At 43.2% G+C, this 20,358-nt stretch overlaps 1 protein-coding gene and 2 pseudogenes across 1 annotated transcript; 2 read left to right on the top strand and 1 right to left on the bottom strand.

Annotated features, from left to right (window-relative positions):
* The first annotated feature begins 6,194 nt into the window (after positions 1 to 6,194).
* LOC115200835 (proline-rich protein 15-like protein B) lies at positions 6,195 to 6,766 on the top strand (annotated as a pseudogene).
* A 3,431-nt stretch (positions 6,767 to 10,197) lies between these two features.
* Positions 10,198 to 17,513, bottom strand: LOC115201043 (pyridoxine-5'-phosphate oxidase). The gene is made up of 7 exons (XM_029764268.1): positions 17,296 to 17,513; positions 14,904 to 15,028; positions 14,707 to 14,806; positions 13,770 to 13,823; positions 13,454 to 13,582; positions 11,288 to 11,358; positions 10,198 to 11,174 (listed from the first exon to the last, which is right to left on the bottom strand). The coding sequence occupies exons 1-7, from the start codon at positions 17,482 to 17,484 to the stop codon at positions 11,009 to 11,011; spliced, it is 834 nt and encodes a 277-aa protein (XP_029620128.1). The 5' UTR covers positions 17,485 to 17,513; the 3' UTR covers positions 10,198 to 11,008.
* A 748-nt stretch (positions 17,514 to 18,261) lies between these two features.
* Positions 18,262 to 19,765, top strand: LOC115200792 (39S ribosomal protein L10, mitochondrial-like; annotated as a pseudogene).
* Positions 19,766 to 20,358: the final 593 nt, after the last annotated feature.

Here is a 20,358-nt window from a genome sequence, read left to right on the forward strand (position 1 = left end):
AATATAGGCGCCCAGCCGCCCTACAGTGTGCAGGACCCATTGATTCGTACAATTTGTAACACTCATCTCCAGTCTGAATGCTTTAAAAAAAAACAATACAAAGTAACACCCTAAGCGAACTACTTAGGCTGTAGGAAACGCAACCAACTAAAGAGATTGATGGGGAGGGGAGCAGGAGAGGAGGGGGACCCATGTACCCCGCTTCAAACAAGCAGGCTTCAGTCACCCACTTGGCTTCAGTCACCCCCAACATTGATTCAGGAGACAAATCCAGCTGGCCTCCTCCTTGTCAGACCTCTCACACTGGGTCCTGGGATGGACAGCTCACACAGCTTCCCCACATACTTTAAATGTTATTTTATTGAACCTTTATTTAACTAGGCAAGTCAGTTAAGTACAAATTCTTATTTACAATGACGACCTCCTGCGGGGACGGGGGCTGGGATTAAAAATAAAATATAAATACAGGACAAAACACACATCACGACAAGAGAGACAACACAACACTGCATAAAGAAAGACCTAAGACAACAACATAGCAAGGCAGCAACACATGACAACACACCATGGTAGCAACACAACATGACAACAACATGGTAGAAACACATTTACATTTACATTTAAGTCATTTAGCAGACGCTCTTATCCAGAGCGACTTACAAATTGGTGCATTCACCTTATGATATCCAGTGGAACAACCACTTTACAATAGTGCATCTAAATCTTTTAAGGGCGGGGGGGTTAGAAGGATTACTTTATCCTATCCCAGGTATTCCTTAAAGAGGTGGGGTTTCAGGTGTCTCCGGAAGGTGGTGATTGACTCCGCTGTCCTGGCGTCGTGAGGGAGCTTGTTCCACCATTGGGGTGCCAGAGCAGCGAACAGTTTGGACTGGGCTGAGCGGGAACCGTGCTTCCTCAGAGGTAGGGGGGCCAGCAGGCCAGAGGTGGATGAACGCAGTGTCCTTGTTTGGGTGTAGGGCCTGATCAGAGCCTGAAGGTATGGAGGTGCCGTTCCCCTCACAGCTCCGTAGGCAAGCACCATGGTCTTGTAGCGGATGCGAGCTTCAACTGGAAGCCAGTGAAGAGAGCGGAGGAGCGGGGTGACGTGAGAGAACTTGGGAAGGTTGAACACCAGACGGGCTGCGGCGTTCTGGATGAGTTGTAGGGGTTTAATGGCACAGGCAGGGAGCCCAGCCAACAGCGAGTTGCAGTAATCCAGACGGGAGATGACAAGTGCCTGTATTAGGACCTGCGTCGCTTCCTGTGTGAGGCAGGGTCGTACTCTGCGAATGTTGTAGAGCATGAACCTACAGGATTGGGTCACCGCCTTGATGTTAGTGGAGAACAACAGGGTGTTGTCCAGGATCACGCCAAGGTTCTTAGCACTCTGGGAGGAGGACACAAGGGAGTTGTCAACCGTGATGGCGAGATCATGGAACGGGCAGTCCTTCCCCGGGAGGAAGAGCAGCTCCGTCTTGCCGAGGTTCAGCTTGAGGTGGTGATCCGTCATCCACACTGATATGTCTGCCAGACATGCAGAGATGCGATTCGCCGCCTGGTTATCAGAAGGGGGAAAGGAGAAGATTAATTGTGTGTCGTCTGCATAGCAATGATAGGAGAGACCATGTGAGGATATGACAGAGCCAAGTGACTTGGTGTATAGCGAGAATAGGAGAGGGCCTAGAACAGAGCCCTGGGGGACACCAGTGGTCAGAGCGCGTGGTGCGGAGACAGATTCTCGCCACGCCACCTGGTAGGAGCGACCTGTCAGGTAGGATGCAATCCAAGCGTGGGCCGCGCCGGAGATGCCCAACTCGGAGAGGGTGGAGAGGAGGATCTGATGGTTCACAGTATCAAAGGCAGCAGATAGGTCTAGAAGGATGAGAGCAGAGGAGAGAGAGTTAGCTTTAGCAGTGCGGAGAGCCTCCGTGACACAGAGAAGAGCAGTCTCAGTTGAATGCCCAGTCTTGAAACCTGACTGATTAGGATCAAGAAGGTCATTCTGAGAGAGATAGCAGGAGAGCTGGCCAAGGACGGCACGTTCAAGAGTTTTGGAGAGAAAAGAAAGAAGGGATACTGGTCTGTAGTTGTTGACATGGGAGGGATCGAGTGTAGGTTTTTTCAGAAGGGGTGCAACTCTCGCTCTCTTGAAGACGGAAGGGACGTAGCCAGCGGTCAAGGATGAGTTGATGAGCGAGGTGAGGTAGGGGAGAAGGTCTCCGGAAATGGTCTGGAGAAGAGAGGAGGGGATAGGGTCAAGTGGGCAGGTTGTTGGGCGGCCGGCCGTCACAAGACGCGAGATTTCATCTGGAGAGAGAGGGGAGAAAGAGGTCAAAGCACAGGGTAGGGCAGTGTGAGCAGGACCAGCGGTGTCGTTTGACTTAGCAAACGAGGATCGGATATCGTCAACCTTCTTTTCAAAATGGTTGACGAAGTCATCCGCAGAGAGGGAGGAGGGGGGGGGGATTCAGGAGTGAGGAGAAGGTAGCAAAGAGCTTCCTAGGGTTAGAGGCAGATGCTTGGAATTTAGAGTGGTAGAAAGTGGCTTTAGCAGCAGAGACAGAAGAGGAGAATGTAGAGAGGAGGGAGTGAAAGGATGCCAGGTCCGCAGGGAGGCGAGTTTTCCTCCATTTCCGCTCGGCTGCCCGGAGCCCTGTTCTGTGAGCTCGCAGTGAGTCGTCGAGCCACGGAGCAGGAGGGGAGGACCGAGCCGGCCTGGAGGATAGGGGACAGAGAAAATCAAAGGATGCAGAAAGGGAGGAGAGGAGGGTTGAGGAGGCAGAATCAGGAGATAGGTTGGAGAAGGTTTGAGCAGAGGGAAGAGATGATAGGATGGAAGAGGAGAGAGTAGCGGGAGAGAGAGAGCGAAGGTTGGGACGGCGCAATACCATCCGAGTAGGGGCAGAGTGAGAAGTGTTGGATGAGAGCGAGAGGGAAAAGGATACAAGGTAGTGGTCGGAGATTTGGAGGGGAGTTGCAATGAGATTAGTGGAAGAACAGCATCTAGTAAAGATGAGGTCAAGCGTATTGCCTGCCTTGTGAGTAGGGGGGGAAGGTGAGAGGGTGAGGTCAAAAGAGGAGAGGAGTGGAAAGAAGGAGGCAGAGAGGAATGAGTCAAAGGTAGACGTGGGGAGGTTAAAGTCACCCAGAACTGTGAGAGGTGAGCCATCCTCAGGAAAGGAACTTATCAAGGCGTCAAGCTCATTGATGAACTCTCCAAGGGAACCTGGAGGGCGATAAATGATAAGGATGTTAAGCTTGAAAGGGCTGGTAACTGTGACAGCATGGAATTCAAACACAACATGGCAGCAGCACAAGATGGTAGCAGCACAAAACAGGGTACAAACATTATTGGGCACAGACAACAGCACAAAGGGCAAGAAGGTAGAGACAACAATACATCACGCAAAGCAGCCACAACTGTCAGTAAGTGTCCATGATTGAGTCTTTGAATGAAGAGATTGAGATAAAATGGTCCAGTTTGAGTGTTCGTTGAACTCTGAGGACCTCAAATTACAGTGGCTTGCAAAAGTATTCACCCCCTTGGCATTTTCCCTATTTTGTTGCCTTACAACCTGGAATTAAAGTGGATTTTTGGGGGGTTTGTATCATTTGATTTACACAACATGCCAACCACTTTGAAGATAGAAATATTTTTTCTTGTGAAACAAACAAGAATATAAGACAAAAAAAAATCCGGAAAACTTGAGTGTGCATAACTATTCACGTAACTATTAGCAAACATTTATAAAAACCTGTTTTTCCTTTGTCATTATGTGGTACTGTGTGTAGATTGATGAGGGGGAAAAAATATTTAATAAATTTTAGAATAAGGCTGTCACGTAACAAAATGTTGAAAAAGTCAAGGGGTCTGAATACTTTCCGAAGGCACTCTAAGGTCAACAGGGCTCAGTTTTTCAGCACAAAACACCAGAAAATGTCCGAAGAGCAGCTCACCTGCTTTTACAGTATGATTTGACTATTAGATGTTCAATGTTACCTTTGAAACAAATATTTAGAAAGGAATAGTTTCACCATAATAATTAAAATAAGAGTTAAGTTCATGTAACTGAACTTAAAATGAGGGATGTAAATGAATCACTAATCACATGAAATAAATTATAATCTTCAGAAATGACTTTGTCAAAGCAACAAAATAACTATATATGAACATTGTCACCAGATTTTACATTTGATACCTTGAAAATGGCCTTAAAAATCGATATATAATGTGACATCCAGCCGAACTTTGTGTATCATTGTCCTTCCACCGAAGTCCCTCTCCTTGTTCGGGCGGTGTTCGGCAGTTGACGTCACCGGCCTTCTAGCCATCGCCGATCAACTTTTCATTTTCCATTTGTTTTGTCTTTGTTTTACACACCTGGTTTCAATCCCCCAATTACATGTTCATTATTTAACCCTCTGTTTTCCCCATGGTTTTTGTGCGTGATTGTTTTATGTATGTTCGGTCCGTTATTGTGGGCTTGGTATTACGACATGTTATTGGAATATTTGAGTAAAGTTACTTGTGTTACTCATCTCTGCTGTCCTGCACCAGCTACAACCAGACCACTACAATCACCCAATCCTTGTTTGATCTAGCAATGATGGATGGATGAAAGCCTCTAACAAGCAATTTCCTTCAAGCACTTTCTCCAGGTTGACTTTCTCCAGGCCGTGCAGTCAAAAACGAGATTTCCCTGATGTTTTGTATATATTTCCACACTATGGGGTAGTGTAAAAGCTGTTTGAAAAGACTGCCTGAAATGTCTGCCTGTTTTAGTTGGATGGAGTTTTGGCCTGCCTGGTGACATCACCAGGTGGAAAATTAGTTAATAGACCAATAACAAAGAGACTTCCAAACAGGGTTGGAACCGAAATTATTTTCCGATCGTTTCGTTCTGAACAGAACCATATATATTTTTTGTTCCGTTCCACTGTTCTGACCAGCAAAATAAAGCTCTGAACGGGATCGAACCGAAAACCAAAAACATTTTATTGTTCATTTCTGTTCCTTTTTAAACTTCAGATTTTTTTTAATTTTTTTTTACATTTAGCTCGACATTAAAGTACTTCACCATTCAGTGCGGATAGAGCAGTGGAGTGTGCTATGGAGCGGGCAAGCTATTTACATGCATTGGACAGACAAGTGTAGGATGCGAGATGCGACAAATGGTGCGGGTGTTGGAGAGCGCGAGAGAGGGTGGAGCAGACGGTTTGGCTTGAAGCACTGGGCATCTTGTTGTTTGACATGCATTATCTGAAATAGGCCCACAGAATTATACCTATGGAGGAGCGGCTTCTATGAAGGAACTTTGAACGTCTTTGAACTTCAGAGAGTTGGCTTCATGTTGGACCAGAGCTAGCTAGCTAAAAGTAATTAACCGGTTCCCATGCTTTTAAAATAATGGTTCTGATCCGGAACAGTATAGATTACTTTTGTTCCCAGTTTTCGGTTCTGTCCCCTGAACCTTTCCCGGTTTTCAGTTCTGTTCCGGTTCCAACCCCTGGTTCCAAATCTCTGCCAATAACAGACAGTTTTCAGTTTTCCCCTCCCACAATCCCAGTAAGGTACATAACTGTAACCCAGAAATGATTTGATATTGAGGCAAAAACAGCTGCATTGGACCATTAGGATAAAAGTTGATCATCATCAGCTAATGCTATTTTATTTAAATATTTATTTAAATATTTTGCCAAATTTCAGTTTATGTGACGAAACAAGCAGTGTAGAGAATCATTGTACCATCGAAATCGCTGTGAAATATATTTTCAATAACCCAAAATACTGCATTTTCAGATTTTTGAAGCTTCTGAACAAAAACAAAAGTAAAGGTCGCAAAAACGAAACTTAAGAATCGGAATCATACAAATAGGCACATAGAACAGATCTACCGCTTCTTAAACTTGCTTTCAATGAGAATGACAGATCTATAACTAATATTTTTATGTGAATTTGTCACCCAAAAAGTTACATTTTGCAGCCTTCAGGTCCGGATAATTTTCACTTTAGTCTGCCAATCAACTACAAGAAACATGTCAGCATTGTCTCAAGAATCCCCCCTGCCTTTGTCTCTTGAACTTGAATCCTCTTGCTGTGCAACTGTCACAAAGACCCATATTACTGATTGACAAAACCGGGTGCCCTTTTCCTCCCTAGGTCTGCACCCCCCCCCCCAGTCTCTGTCTGTGCCATGGCTGACCCTGGCTGGTGTGGAAGCTGACCTTCTCACGCAAGAAGTCTGAGGTCAAGGTTCTGTACAAGATCCCCACCAGAGTATGGCAATAACACTGGGAATATGAAGCATTCCAACAGCTCTCAGATCCCCACAGACAACCAGTTCAGTGCCAGATTGGAGAAGATAGTTGATAAGTCGGCCACTAAAGGACGCCATGTTAAGGTGTCCCACTCTGGTCGCTTCAAGAAGATCCGTGCCACACTGGCTGAGAACCCTACGTTGTCCCCTGAACATGGTCTTAGTGATGAGAACCACAGGGCAGAGAAATAACATACATAACGCATGTACATGTGCGCACACACACACAGGCAAGTGTATATCAATACCTATGAACAACAAACAGCCACACCATTCACAAAAACGCAGCAATCTTATTCGCACAAAACATATATATACACTCCCGAGGTGGACACCACACTCAAGCACACCGATAATACTGTTACCATCTAAATTCTCACTCACACCCATATAAACAATACTGTTCAAGGTTCTTGATGCACAGACATAGTAGAATGTGTGGTATCTTTGTGTGGATAGCAAAGCACCTTCAACAGTTAATTCCTGTGAGAATTGCACTTTTCAAGACTTTCAAGACTACGGCAACAAATATGTTGCCTGTGTCTGAACAAGGGCTTATGACCAGTAATCTGGAGTGAATATATGTTAAAGTATATGAAATTATGAAAAATACGTTTAGCTTTAAAGGTTTGTTTGTTATAGATGTTTGTTATACATATACATGTTACACAGAATTACCTTGGCACTACTGTTCTCACATCAGCTCTTTTAATCTTAATATACAGTTGAAGTCGGAAGTTTACATACACCTTAGCCAAATACATTTAAACTCAGTTTTTCACAATTCCTGACATTTAATCCTAGTAAAAAAAAATCCCTGTTTTAGGTCAGTTAGGATCACCACTTTAGTTTAAGAATGTGAAATGTCAGAATAATAGTAGAGAGAATGATTTATTTCAGATTTTATTTCTTTCATCACATTCCCAGTGGGTCAGGAGTTTACATACACTCAATTAGCATTTGGTAGCATTGCCTTTAAATTGTTTAACTTGGGTCAAACGTTTCAGGTAGCCTTCCACAAGCTTCCCACAATAAATTGGGTGAATTTTGGCCCATTCCTCCTGACAGAGCTGGTGTAACTGAGTCATGTTTGTAGGCCTCCTTGCTCGCACACGCTTTTTCAGTTCTGCCCACAAATTTTCTATGGGATTGAGGTCAGGGCTTTGTGATGACCACTCCAATACCTTGACTTTGTTGTCCTTAAGCCATTTTGCCACAACTTTGGAAGTATGCTTAGGGTCATTGTCCATTTGGAAGACCCATTTGCAACCAAACTTTAAATTCCTGACTGATGTCTTGAGACGTTTCTTCAATATATCCACACCAGTCCCCTCTACAGCAAAGCACCCCCACAACATGATGCTGCCACCCCCGTGCTTCACGGTTGGGATGGTGTTCTTCTATTTTTGTTTCATCAGACCAGAGGACATTTCTCCAAAAAGTACGATCTTTGTCTCCATGTGCAGTTGCAAACCGTAGTCTGGCTTTTTTTATGGTGGATTTGGAGCAGTGGCTTCTTCCTTGCTGAGCGGCCTTTTGGGTTATGTCGATATAGGACTCGTTTTACTGTAGATAAAGGTACTTTTGTACCTGTTTCTTCCAGCATCTTCACAAGGTCCTTTGCTGTTGTTCTGGGATTGATTTGCACTTTTCGCACCAAAGTATGTTAATCTCTAGGAGACAGAACGCATCTCCTTCCTGAGCGGTATGACAGCTGCGTGGTCCCATGGTGTTTATACTTGTGTACTATTGTTTGTACAGATGAACGTGGTACAGGCGTTTGGAAATTGCTCCCAAGGATGAACCAGACTTGTGGAGGTCTACAATTCCTTTTCTGAGGACTTGGCTGATTTCTTTTGATTTTCCCATGATGTCAAGCAAAGAGGCACTGAGTTTGAAGGTAGGCCTTGAAATACATCCACAGGTACACCTCCAATTGACTCAAATTATGTCAATTAGCCTATCAGAAACTTCTAAAGCCCTGACATGATTTTCTGGAATTTTCCAAGCTGTTTAAAGGCACAGTCAACTTAGTGTATGTAAACTTCTGATCCACTGGAATTGTGATACAGGGAATTATAAGTGAAATAATCTGCCTGTAAACAAGTGTTGGAAAAATGACTTGTGTCATGCACAAAGTAGATGTCCTAACCGACTTGCCAAAACTAGTTTGTTAACAAGACATTTGTGGAGAGGTTGAAAAACGAGTTTTAATGACGCCAACCTAAGTGTATGTAAACTTCCGACTTCAACTGTACCTATTTACATTTACATTACATTTAAGTCATTTAGCAGACGCTCTTATCCAGAGCGACTTACAAATTGGTGCATTCACCTATAATATCCAGTACACTGCTCAAAAAAATAAAGGGAACACTTAAACAACACAATGTAACTCCAAGTCAATCACACTTCTGTGAAATCAAACTGTCCACTTAGGAAGCAACACTGATTGACAATAAATGTCACATGCTGTTGTGCAAATGGAATAGACAACAGGTGGAAATTATAGGCAATTAGCAAGACACCCCCAATAAAGGAGTGGTTCTGCAGGTGGTGACCACAGACCGCTTCTCAGTTCCTATGCTTCCTGGCTGATGTTTTGGTCACTTTTGAATGCTGGCGGTGCTTTCACTATAGTGGTAGCATGAGACGGAGTCTACAACCCACACAAGTGGCTCAGGTAGTGCAGCTCATCCAGGATGGCACATCAATGCGAGCTGTGGCAAGAAGGTTTGCTGTGTCTGTCAGCGTAGTGTCCAGAGCATGGAGGCGCTACCAGGAGACAGGCCAGTACATCACTCCTGGAGGAGGCCGTAGGAGGGCAACAACCCAGCAGCAGGACCGCTACCTCCGCCTTTATTGGGGGAGCACTGCTAGAGCCCTGCCAAATGACCTCCAGCAGGCCACAAATGTGCATGTGTCTGTTCAAACGGTCAGAAACAGACTCCATGAGGGTGGTATGAGGGCCCGACGTCCACAGGTGGGGGTTGTGCTTACAGCCCAACACCGTGCAGGACGTTTGGCATTTGCCAGAGAACACCAAGATTGGCAAATTCGCCACTGGCGCCCTGTGCTCTTCACAGATGAAAGCAGGTTCACACTGAGCACATGTGACAGACGTGACAGAGTCTGGAGACGCCTTGGAGAATGTTCTGCTGCCTGCAACATCCTCCAGCATGACCGGTTTGGCGGTGGGTCAGTCATGGTGTGGGGTGGCATTTCTTTGGGGGGCCGCACAGCCCTCCATGTGCTCGCCAGAGGTAGCCTGACTGCCATTAGGTACCGAGAGGAGATCCTCAGACCCCTTGTGAGACCATATGCTGGTGCGGTTGGCCCTGGGTTCCTCCTAATGCAAGACAATGCTAGACCTCATGTGGCTGGAGTGTGTCAGCAGTTCCTGCAAGAGGAAGGCATTGATGCTATGGACTGGCCCGCCCCTTCTCCAGACCTGAATCCAATTGAGCACATCTGGGACATCATGTCTCGCTTCATCCACCAATGCCACGTTGCACCACAGACTGTCCAGGAGTTGGCGGATGCTTTAGTCCAGGTCTGGGAGGAGATCCCTCAGGAGACCATCCGCCACCTCATCAGGAGCATGCCCAGGCGTTGTAGGGAGGTCATACAGGCACGTGGAGGCCACACACACTACTGAGCCTCATTTTGACTTGTTTTAAGGACATTACATCAAAGTTGGATCAGCCTGTAGTGTGGTTTTCCACTTTAATTTTGAGTGTGACTCCAAATCCAGACCTCCATGGGTTGATAAATTGGATTCCCATTGATTATTTTTGTGTGATTTTGTTGTCAGCACATTCAACTATGTAAAGAAAAAAGTATTTAATAAGATTATTTCATTCATTCAATCTAGGATGTGTTATTTTAGTGTTCCCTTTATTTTTTTGAGCAGTGTATATATACACACACTTAATATACCTTAACATACCTATATTTCAAAGGCAGTTTGATTCACAGACATGGATTGCCTGTGGAATCAATCCATAACAAATTCAACACAGGGACCTCAGCCTAATAGGCAATCGTTATTACATTATGACAGAGAAACTGCTGTGGATGTGGGCCATTAAAAGACATATTAGCAGCTAGACAGAACACGTAGGCTATCCCTGCTCCAATAGAATGGAACTCATGTACGAACGTTAAATAACAGACACAGTACTGGAGATTGTGCTTTTTACAAGTACAGTTTCTAGAGGTTGTTGAGGCCTGCGGAAACACATTGCTGATTTTCTGTCAATCATTACCAAACAGTGACTACTCTACTAGACAGACTTTGCACTTCATGAGTCAGAAAATCCAAAGCATTCCATATAGCATATTCAGATTAGTAAAACCTTGTGTCACAGGTTATGTGCCAGACTGTATAGTTCATAGTTGCATCACATTAATCATGTTCCGTTGTTGCCTTGGAGACAATAGACAATCAGGCCTCCTAACCAACCATCAAATGTCTCCTTTATTTGGTATAAAATGAAGACCAATTGAACAGAACAGCAAATTATGGCTTAATAAGACACACATCATATAGCACTTAGGTATTCAACATCAAACTGTTCCTAATGTATTGAAATGATGGTGGTTTGATTGACGATGTTGACATCATGAGTGAGTTGTACGCTAGGCCCAATCTCCAGCCTGCTCGAGTCCATTTCCCCTAACCGTCCTTGTCAAGGGGATAGCCTCTGGTACACCCAGCCCGCCTCTGCATGATGTTGATGCTCTTCTAGAACACTCTCTTCATTTTTCGGCCGTGTGAAAACAATACGGTCATGTAGCCTGTTGGTCTGACCCTGCCAGAACTCTATCATGTAAGGCTTGATGATATAGCCTCCCCTATTGGAAGACAGGCAAAAACAAGAACAGGCTTGGATGATAAGACCACTTACTGCACATGTTTGGCATGGCAAAGTCATGTAGAATTCTGGTGATTTGATAGTAATACTAACCAATAGTCAGGCATTGGGACATCTGTGTCCTTGTACTTTTCCTCCAGCGCCGCATTTTTCTGTCTCAGGTACTGCAGAGTGAAACAAAACCGTCAAATGAGCGATTCCACGCCAGGACAGACCAAAAATATTTTGTGTATCTCAGATTCTAGCAAGTCTCACAGAGAAATTTCATTGGGAGGAAGGATGTTTGACATGCTTTAACATTTGTATCACTCTTTTTTTTTTATCATGATGAAAGTGGTCATTTTAGGCCCTTTTAAGACATACAGTTAAACTCGGAAGTTTACATACACTTAGGTTGGAGTCATTAAAACTAGTTTTTCAACCACTCCACAAATTTCAACCACTCCACAAAATGGGGAGGCTTGCAAGCCGAAGAACACCATCCCAACCGTGAAGCACGGGGGTTTCAGCATCATATTGTGGGGGTGCTTTGCTGCAGGAGGGACTGGTGCACTTCACAAAATAGATGGCTTCATGAGAAGGAAAATTATGTGGATATATTGAAGCAACATCTCAAGACATCAGTCAGGAAGTTAAAGCTTGGTCGCAAATGGGTCTTCCAAATGGACAATGACCCTAAGCATACTTCCAAAGTTGTGACAAAATGGCTTAAGGAGAACAAAATCAAAGTATTGGGGCGGCACAACGCCCTGACCTCAATCCCATAGAAAATTTGTGGGCAGAACTGAAAAAGCGTGTGCGAGTAAGAAGGCCTACAAACCTGACTCAGTTACACCAGCTCTGTCAGGAGGAATGGGCCAAAATTCACCCAACTTATTGTGGGAAGCTTGTGGAAGGCTACACAAAATGTTTGACCCAAGTTAAACAATTTAAAGGCAATGCTACCAAATGCTAATCGAGTGTACGTAAACATCTGACCCACTGGGAATGCGATAAAACAAATAAAAGCTGAAATAAATCATTCTCTCTGCTATTATTCTGACATTTCCCATGCTTAAAATAAAGTGGTGAGCCTAACTGACCTAAGACAGGGAATTTTTACTAGGATTAAAATGCATTTGGCTATGGTGTATGTAAACTTCCAACTTCAACTGTATACTGTACATGCCTCCTGTAAGACCCTATGATCCGTGAACCATACATGATACAAAAACATCTTGGTGTCATTATACTTCTTTATAGTGTGCTTTCAAATATGGAGTATTTATAGATTCTGAAATAAAATGTTTAGCATTCATTCAACATAAACAACATGAATATCTCAAAAGTACCCTTTTTGATACATCGTTTAGAATAATATCCTCTTCAAACACATACAATTTCCAGAGTGGGCTCTCTGGTACCATTGAAGATATGACAAATGTAATACATAGACATGTATATTATAGGTCATTACCAATCACAGCCCTCCTTTAGGATTGCACATTCACAAAAATCACTTTTTTTTTTACTGTGTTTATTTATTTTTTATTAATTTAACTAGACAAGTAAGTTAAGAACAAATTCTTATTTACAATGATGGCCTACCAAAAGGCAAAAGGCCTCCTGCGGGAATGGGGGCTGAGACTAAAAATAATTTAAATAAAAATATAGGACAAAACACACATCATGACAAGAGAGACAACGCAACACTACATAAAGTGAGACCTAAGACGACAACATAGCATGGCAGTGTGGGTGATGCTTATAAAATAACTTAAAAATGTGGAAATTGTATGTAGTTGTAGAGTATGTCTTAAAATGAACAAAATCAAAAAGGGTACTTTAGAAATATTATTTTTCATGTTGAATAGATTCATGTGAGAAAAAAACAATCTGAATCTAGAGATACTCCGTTATGTTAGAGCACACTATAAGGAGTATAACGACACCTAGATGTTGTCTGGATCATCTACGGTTCACAGATCATTGGGTCTTACAGGAGGCATGTATAGGTTTAAAAAGGACCTAAAATCGCCAATTTCATCATCATTTAAAAAAAAATGGTTTGTCATACATGTCAAGCATCCTTCCTCCCAATGAAGTTTCTATGTGAAAATTAGCAGAACAATCTGCGATACCCCAAAATATTTCTGGGCTATCCTGACCTGGAATTGCCCAGATTTAACATATTTCATTAATTTCCCTCATTTTGAGGGAATTAAGTCCCTCAATGGTGGATGGCAATAATACGGTGGAGTAGCATGGACTGGTTCTCACATTTCTGTCAGGGACGGCAGTGCTTTGTCTGCTCACAATGGCCCCGATCTGGCTACTCTTGGGCCGGGAGTGGAAGTAGTCACAGGAACTCTGGTAGGGGATTCTCTCCACATTGCCCTCGATACGGATCTGCACACACACACATTCACAAGGGTAGTGCCAACTACTGTACAGCAAATTCAGTGTCATCCTGCATTAGTTAATTAAAAAAAACACATCACAATGTGTTTTTTTAAAAAATCTAAGATATTAGAAGATATTAAAACAATGGTTTGACAAGTACGCTACATTTTAAGAGGTAAAATGAAGCACATACCTGCCTGTTGATGGGCTCCCAGTAAAAGCACAGACATGCGTAAGGGTTGCTCTCCTACCGGAAGGGGAAAAAAAATCTGATGTCAAGTCTGCAAATAGAAGTTGTAGGGCTGGGTGATATGGCCAAAATATCATATCACAGTAGTTCTTAAAGTGTTGATGGTATTTGACTATTTCACTTTTTTGAATAATAAAAGTTCTACAATTGCTTTATGAGTAGTGCGTGATGCTACGGTGGCAACACATACATTCTACATGATTTTAATGGGTCTTTCTTCATTCTGATTGTTTTATACTGTTCAATTTCACTTCAACCTAAAACAATTTCCTACATTTCCATCAATTTCGACATTTCCTGCACTAATTTTAGATAATTTCCACACTGCCAGCTAACAAGCGATTAGCATTAGCGGCTAACAGGATTTAGCTAAAACGTGCTAAGAAAAGACAAAGTAGCTATTTGCAGATGTAACACAAACAAATTGTGTAATTATAGAACGCTCGTGGATTTAAATTAAGACAAGTGGAAATAACATCGTTGTCATCAACATTGTTGCATGTGCTGGATTGACCATGCAGACTGAACGCAAGTGTCTCGTGGTCAAGCAACAACAAATGCACTCCTTGAGTGACAAGGGGCAGGGCTACGTCTGTGTGGAAAGCGGCATAGATATAGAGAGCGGAGAAGGATGACTCAAGTAGAAGGTGTAAACTATAAAAATGGACATTACACACGGCATATCACATTTAACAAACCATACATTCAAATACCGTTATAGAAGGTATAGTAAAAACCCAAACCGGTCTGTGCATCAATATCAGTATATTGTAAAATACAGTATACTGCTCAGCCTTAAGAATAGTATGGCATAGTCTAGTAGTACATACATTTGAGAGGACAGGAAGATGCCTGCCTTATGACAGTAGCAGACACTAACCAGCTCTCCACCTTTCCGGCTCTCGTAGTTGGTAAAGAAGCGGAAGCCTTCATTGCTGTAGCCTTTTAACAAGACCATACGAGCAGATGGACGTCCTTCTCTTCACGTAGAAATAAGCAGATTGATGGAAAATGTGTTACAATTTGAGCTTAAGAAGCAAGCATTGTGTTTGATGGAGTACTTATGTGGGTACTCACTTAGTGGATGTGGCGATGCACATTGCATTGGGCTCTCCAATTTCAGGACATTTTGTGGCTTGATCAAACCAATCTCCAAACTGCTTGATGGGGTCCAGAGACACGAGCTGATTCTCCTCAAAGCACTACGACATGTTAATATAATGACACTTTTACATCAAAATGCACATTACATTGAAGACATAAGCAGACTTTGACATTTAAGGAAATACATTTTGAGCAATGTCTATTATGCCATCTTCAATACATTTCTGATATCACTCCAATTACTAGGGTGTATGCAGTGAGGTGAACCTTCATAACGTTGTAGATGATAAAGATGTTATGACTAGAGGTGACACAATTCTCTATTCTAGTATGTGGACAGCTGCTTGTTGAACATCTCATTCCAAAATCATGGGAATTAATATGGAGTTGGTCCCCCCTTTGCTGCTATAACAGCCTCCACTCTTCTGGGAAGGCTTTCCACTAGATGTTGGAACATTGCTGCATGGACTTGCTCCCATTCAGCCACAAGAGCATTAGTGAGGTCGGGCATTGATGTTTGGCAATTAGGTCTGGCTTGCAGTCGGTGTTCCAATTCATACCAAAGGAGTTAGATGGGGTTAAGGTCAGGGCTCTGTCCAGGCCAGTCAAGTTCTTCCATACCGATCTTGACAAACCATTTCTGTATGGACCTCGCTTTGTGCACGGGGGCATTGTCATGCTGAAACTTGAAAGGGCCTTCCCCAAATTGTTGCCACAAAGTAGGAAGCACAGAATCGTCTAGAACATGGATCATCAACTAGATTCAGCCGCGGGCCAATTTTTTGGGGGGCCGGCAAATTGACCTCAAGAAGCCCAAACATATACAGTATAATGTTTGACTAAAACCGAATGATTTCAAACCCTGCTTACATTTGTATATGGTCACGTTTCTGGTCACATTTCTATTATGCGTGGGACTACCTGGGAACAGATTTTTTAAAGTAAAATAATTTTTAGCTGATTTCCTGGTGTTTTTAGTCTAATATGTTTAACAAAACATGTATTTATTTATTTTCGCAGAAAACTTGGGTGGACAAATAAAACCACCAACGGGCTAAATTCGGACCGCGGGCTGCCAGTTGGGGAACCCTGGTCTAGAATATCGTTTGCTGTATTGTTAAAACTTTCTTCACTGGAACTAAAAGGGCTTGAACCATGAAAAACAGCCCCAGCCCATTATTCCTCCTCCACTAAACTTAACTGTTGGCACTATGTATTGGGGCAAGTAGCGTTCTCCTGGCATCCGCCAAACCCAGATTTGTCCGTCGGACTGCCAGATGGGGAAGCGTGATTCATCATTCCAGAGAACGCGTTTCCACTGCTCCAGAGTTCAATGGCAGCAAGCTTTACACCACTCCAGCCAATGCTTGGCATTGCGCATAGTGATCTTAGACTTCTGTGTGCCTTTTCGGCCATGGAAACCCATTTCATGAAGCTCCCGAGGAACAGTTCTTGTGCTGACGTTGCTTCTAGAAGCAGTTTGGAAGTCGGCAGTGAGTGTTGCAACCGAGGACAGAAGATTTTTACCCACTACGCACTTCAGCAGTTCTGTGAGCTTGTGTGGTCTGCCACTTCGCAGCTATGCCGTTGTTGCTCCAAAGACGTTTCCACTTCACAATAACACCACAGGGCAGCTCTAGCAGGGCAGACATTTTACAAACTGACTTGTGGGAAAGGTGACATCCTATGATGGTGCCACGTTGAAAGTCACCGAGCTCTTCAGAAAGGCAATTCTACTGCCACTGTTTGTCTACGGAGATTGCATGGCTGTGTGCTCGATTGTATACACCTGTCAGCAACGGGTGTGGATGAAATACCGGAATCCCCTCATTTTAAGGGGGTCCACATACTTTGCATATATAGTGTGTATTATAGGGCCGTTATGCTCTCTTCGCCAGTGGTGGAGCTGTTGGGAGATGCCCCTTCATTGCATCACGACGTTGCACGTAAGCAAAGTCAGCTTTGTAAGCAGATTTTACATTTGACTAAAGTACATTCAATTGACCTATCATACTTGCAATGTGATGGAAATGTTGGGGTCATCCAGGGCCTTTACACTCCAAAACAGTGCTAAATAATACACCAAAATTAGTCATTCTGCCCCGAACAAGGCAGTTAACCCACTGTTCCTAGGCCGTCATTGAAAATAAGAATTTGTTCTTCACTGACTTGCCTAGTTAAATAAGGGTAAAAAAATTAAAAAATGTGGGCAAACTGGGTGGGCATTGTTGTGCCGCTGGAATATGCAAGTATCTGCATTTGCCATTGACATCTTTACGGTCATTCAACCCAAATTAGAAGGGTAAGTGAGGTAGCTTGTGCCATAACAAGAATGTAAGAAATAAAAACTCTTGTTTATTCTCACCTCTTCGTCTCCTTTGTATTTTTTCCGCATGCCACTGAGATCCATGGCTGTAGAATCACTCGTAGATTTCGTGCAAAAGGACTGAGAAAATAAAGCTCGACAGCAAGCTGTCAAAGAGGCATGGGGATGAAAGTATTGACCTATTTCACGGATATTCTTTAATGTACTGCAACTGGGTATGCGCCTCATGCTTGTACAACAACCACGCAAAGCCTGACTGACGTAATCACGTTCACTGTCTCACGTAAAATATTACGCAAACGTTCGCTGACTTTTGTAACTAAAAACAGTACTGTAGGAAGAGAGGCAGAAACTGCTTCTCCAGGAGAAATAGGTGGCAAGCTAAGCTTATGCGCAGAACTACGCATATTCAAACTACGCATATACAGGCCGTTAAATCAATTTTTACGAAAATGAAAACGTGTCAGTTTGTAATTTGCACGAGGTTGGATAAATAACATGTTCAACTAGTTAAGACATTTGCTCGAATCTTAGTTGTTCCTTCAGATTTCGAGAAAGTTACATTATTAAATGAATACCGCTACATGTAGAGTCAAACCATGTTGTGGAGCACGAGTCTATGTCCTCGGTTGTACAGTGTACACCTTATGACTTCCTAACTAGCAGTAATTAGTTAGTTACACCGGCTAGTTACATAAAAAGATAGTTACATTGCAGCAAGTACCTGGCTAGCAAGTCCATGGCTACATTGTAACAAGCAGAGCATTGCAACAACAGCCTTTAAAAATACATCTGGAGAAAAAACGAATTGCAACTTCATGCTTTACTCTTGGGTGGAAGGTTATTACAGAAAGCTTGATGTGCAAAATGCTCTGTACACTACCACCATATACATCCTTTCTTTGATGTCAAACCTGAGCCAAGAGCAGCACTGTACAAAGATAATCACATTGACAGAAAGATGGATTGTATTGTATCACTAACACCATATACTGTATTATTGGAATGTATGCACATGCACACACAAGTGAACACTTTTATCCCATGCAACACAGTTATCAGGTTTTATTGCCTGCATAGAACGGTAGGGCTCCTGAGTGGCGCAGCAGTCTAAGGCACTGCATCTCAGTACTAGAGGTGTCTCTACAGACCTTGGTTCAATCCTGGGCTGTATCACAACCAGCGGTGATCTGGAGTCCCATAGGGCAGCGCACAATTGGTCTGGGGTAGGGGAAGGTTTGACTGGGGTAGGCCCCTCATTGTAAAATAAGAATTTGTTCTTAACTGATTTGCCTAGTTAAATATAAGATTCAGTATGTCTATTATTTTTCTATAAATCCTCCTTTATAAACACACAATAAACACCTTATTAATGTAACATGTGTGTCTACAGGATGGCTGCCGCTGATGCAGAGTGTCCAGCATGGCTCTAAGGGAGTCACACGTCACAAGAAGTCCATGCACATCCTCAAACAGAAGCTGATGACTGTCACTGAATACATTCCACCCAAACCTGCGGCTCCCCCAGGGATTCTGACCCCCCCACGTCAAACCAGTTCAGGAGGTCAGTGAAGTCCAGCGCATGTGTTTATAACTCAAAAAGAAGCACAAGAAACCTGTCAATGTTTGTGTGCGTACTGGAGCTGTCTTTTCAGCACCACACAAACACACATCTATAGTTGTGTAGCGCTGAAAGGAGCTAGCTCCTCCATCCGGTCAGTTAGGAATAGCATCCGGTTAGTTAGGAATAGTAGTGATGTGAGCTGGTATCGAGATGTGGACTGATTTATGAGTCCTGGTTTATTCACAGGAAAGTGGCCTGGTGTTGCTCTTGAAGAAGGAACAGTGTTCCAGGACTGTAAGGTGATCGCTGTGATCCAAAACAACGCCACCAATTCAGAAGATATTCTGCTTCTCAAGCACAGGCTCTACTAGCATGGCATCAAAATCAAGTTTATTTATATTGTGCCTTTGAGGCAAATTGTATAGCCGTTTGCATTTGGAAAGATTTTAATATGACGTTTTTGACATTGTTTAACCACAGGTGATGAGGTCCTACCTGCCAGACAGCCCTTACATTAACATGGGGCCTCTATTCATTGGCCAGACTGTTATATTTGTTAGTAAAGAGCCAAAGGTGAAGCAGATGTTTCTGAGTTTGAGGACCAGCCCCCAGGTGGTATTATTGGGTAAGTACAATCTGATGGTCCTACTACCAGTATAGCAGAACTGTACTACGTGACTTCAGTGAAGATACTATAATACAAGCAATTGTGTAATGTCTTACTTTTCCTCCCACTGTTTTAGGGGCCCGTATATGGAAGACATTGCTGAGTCGGCAGGGGGTGTTGAACTATGCCAGGCTGTCGTCAGTGACCCTGGTCTAGGGAGAGCTGGTGAGAGGCCTGACCATGATGACCCTCAGACAGCCTCCATGCTGCAGCGCCACCCCACCCACCTCTCATTGCTGCTCCAGCAAGAAAGTAAATGCACCAACCTACTTGGTTAAAGAGGTTAAGAGGTAATCGTCTGGGGTGATCCTTTTTTTAATATATCAAAATCTGAGTCGACATTTGCAAAAGTCATCACCAAGAGTCATGCATGTTGCAATAGTAATGAGAATCAGTCTTGCCAAAATAAACACAAGTGGTCTCGGAGATCCTGACAAATGCTAATCTGGGGATTACAGAATGTTAATCTGGGTCAGTCTATTACCGATTACCGCTGCTATTCTGGGTTCGTGGGAGAGAACCTAACATAATCATCTCAATTCAATATCGGTCTGTCACAGGGCAAGCCCTACTACCCCTCAGGGCTGCGTATTAATTGAACGTGTGTGTGCTATATCACATGAAGTATCCTGTTCAAATAGCCCTCTTGAATTTCTTATTTAACTAGAAAATAGCTTTTCACATAATGTCAAAACATTGGATCATGTGTATTCTGTGCTGCAGAACAACATTGAAGAGACTTGATTTAAATGTCTTGTAAACATGCAGCTATCCAATGGTGATATAGGGTCAGACAAGCCTAGGTGCACCATAAATTGTCAGGTCTACATGTCTGGCAACACCCCATAAGCACATCTAATTCCTTAGGCTA

This window comes from Salmo trutta, chromosome 10 (genome assembly GCF_901001165.1).
Source record: "Salmo trutta chromosome 10, fSalTru1.1, whole genome shotgun sequence".
Lineage (NCBI taxonomy): Eukaryota > Metazoa > Chordata > Actinopteri > Salmoniformes > Salmonidae > Salmo > Salmo trutta.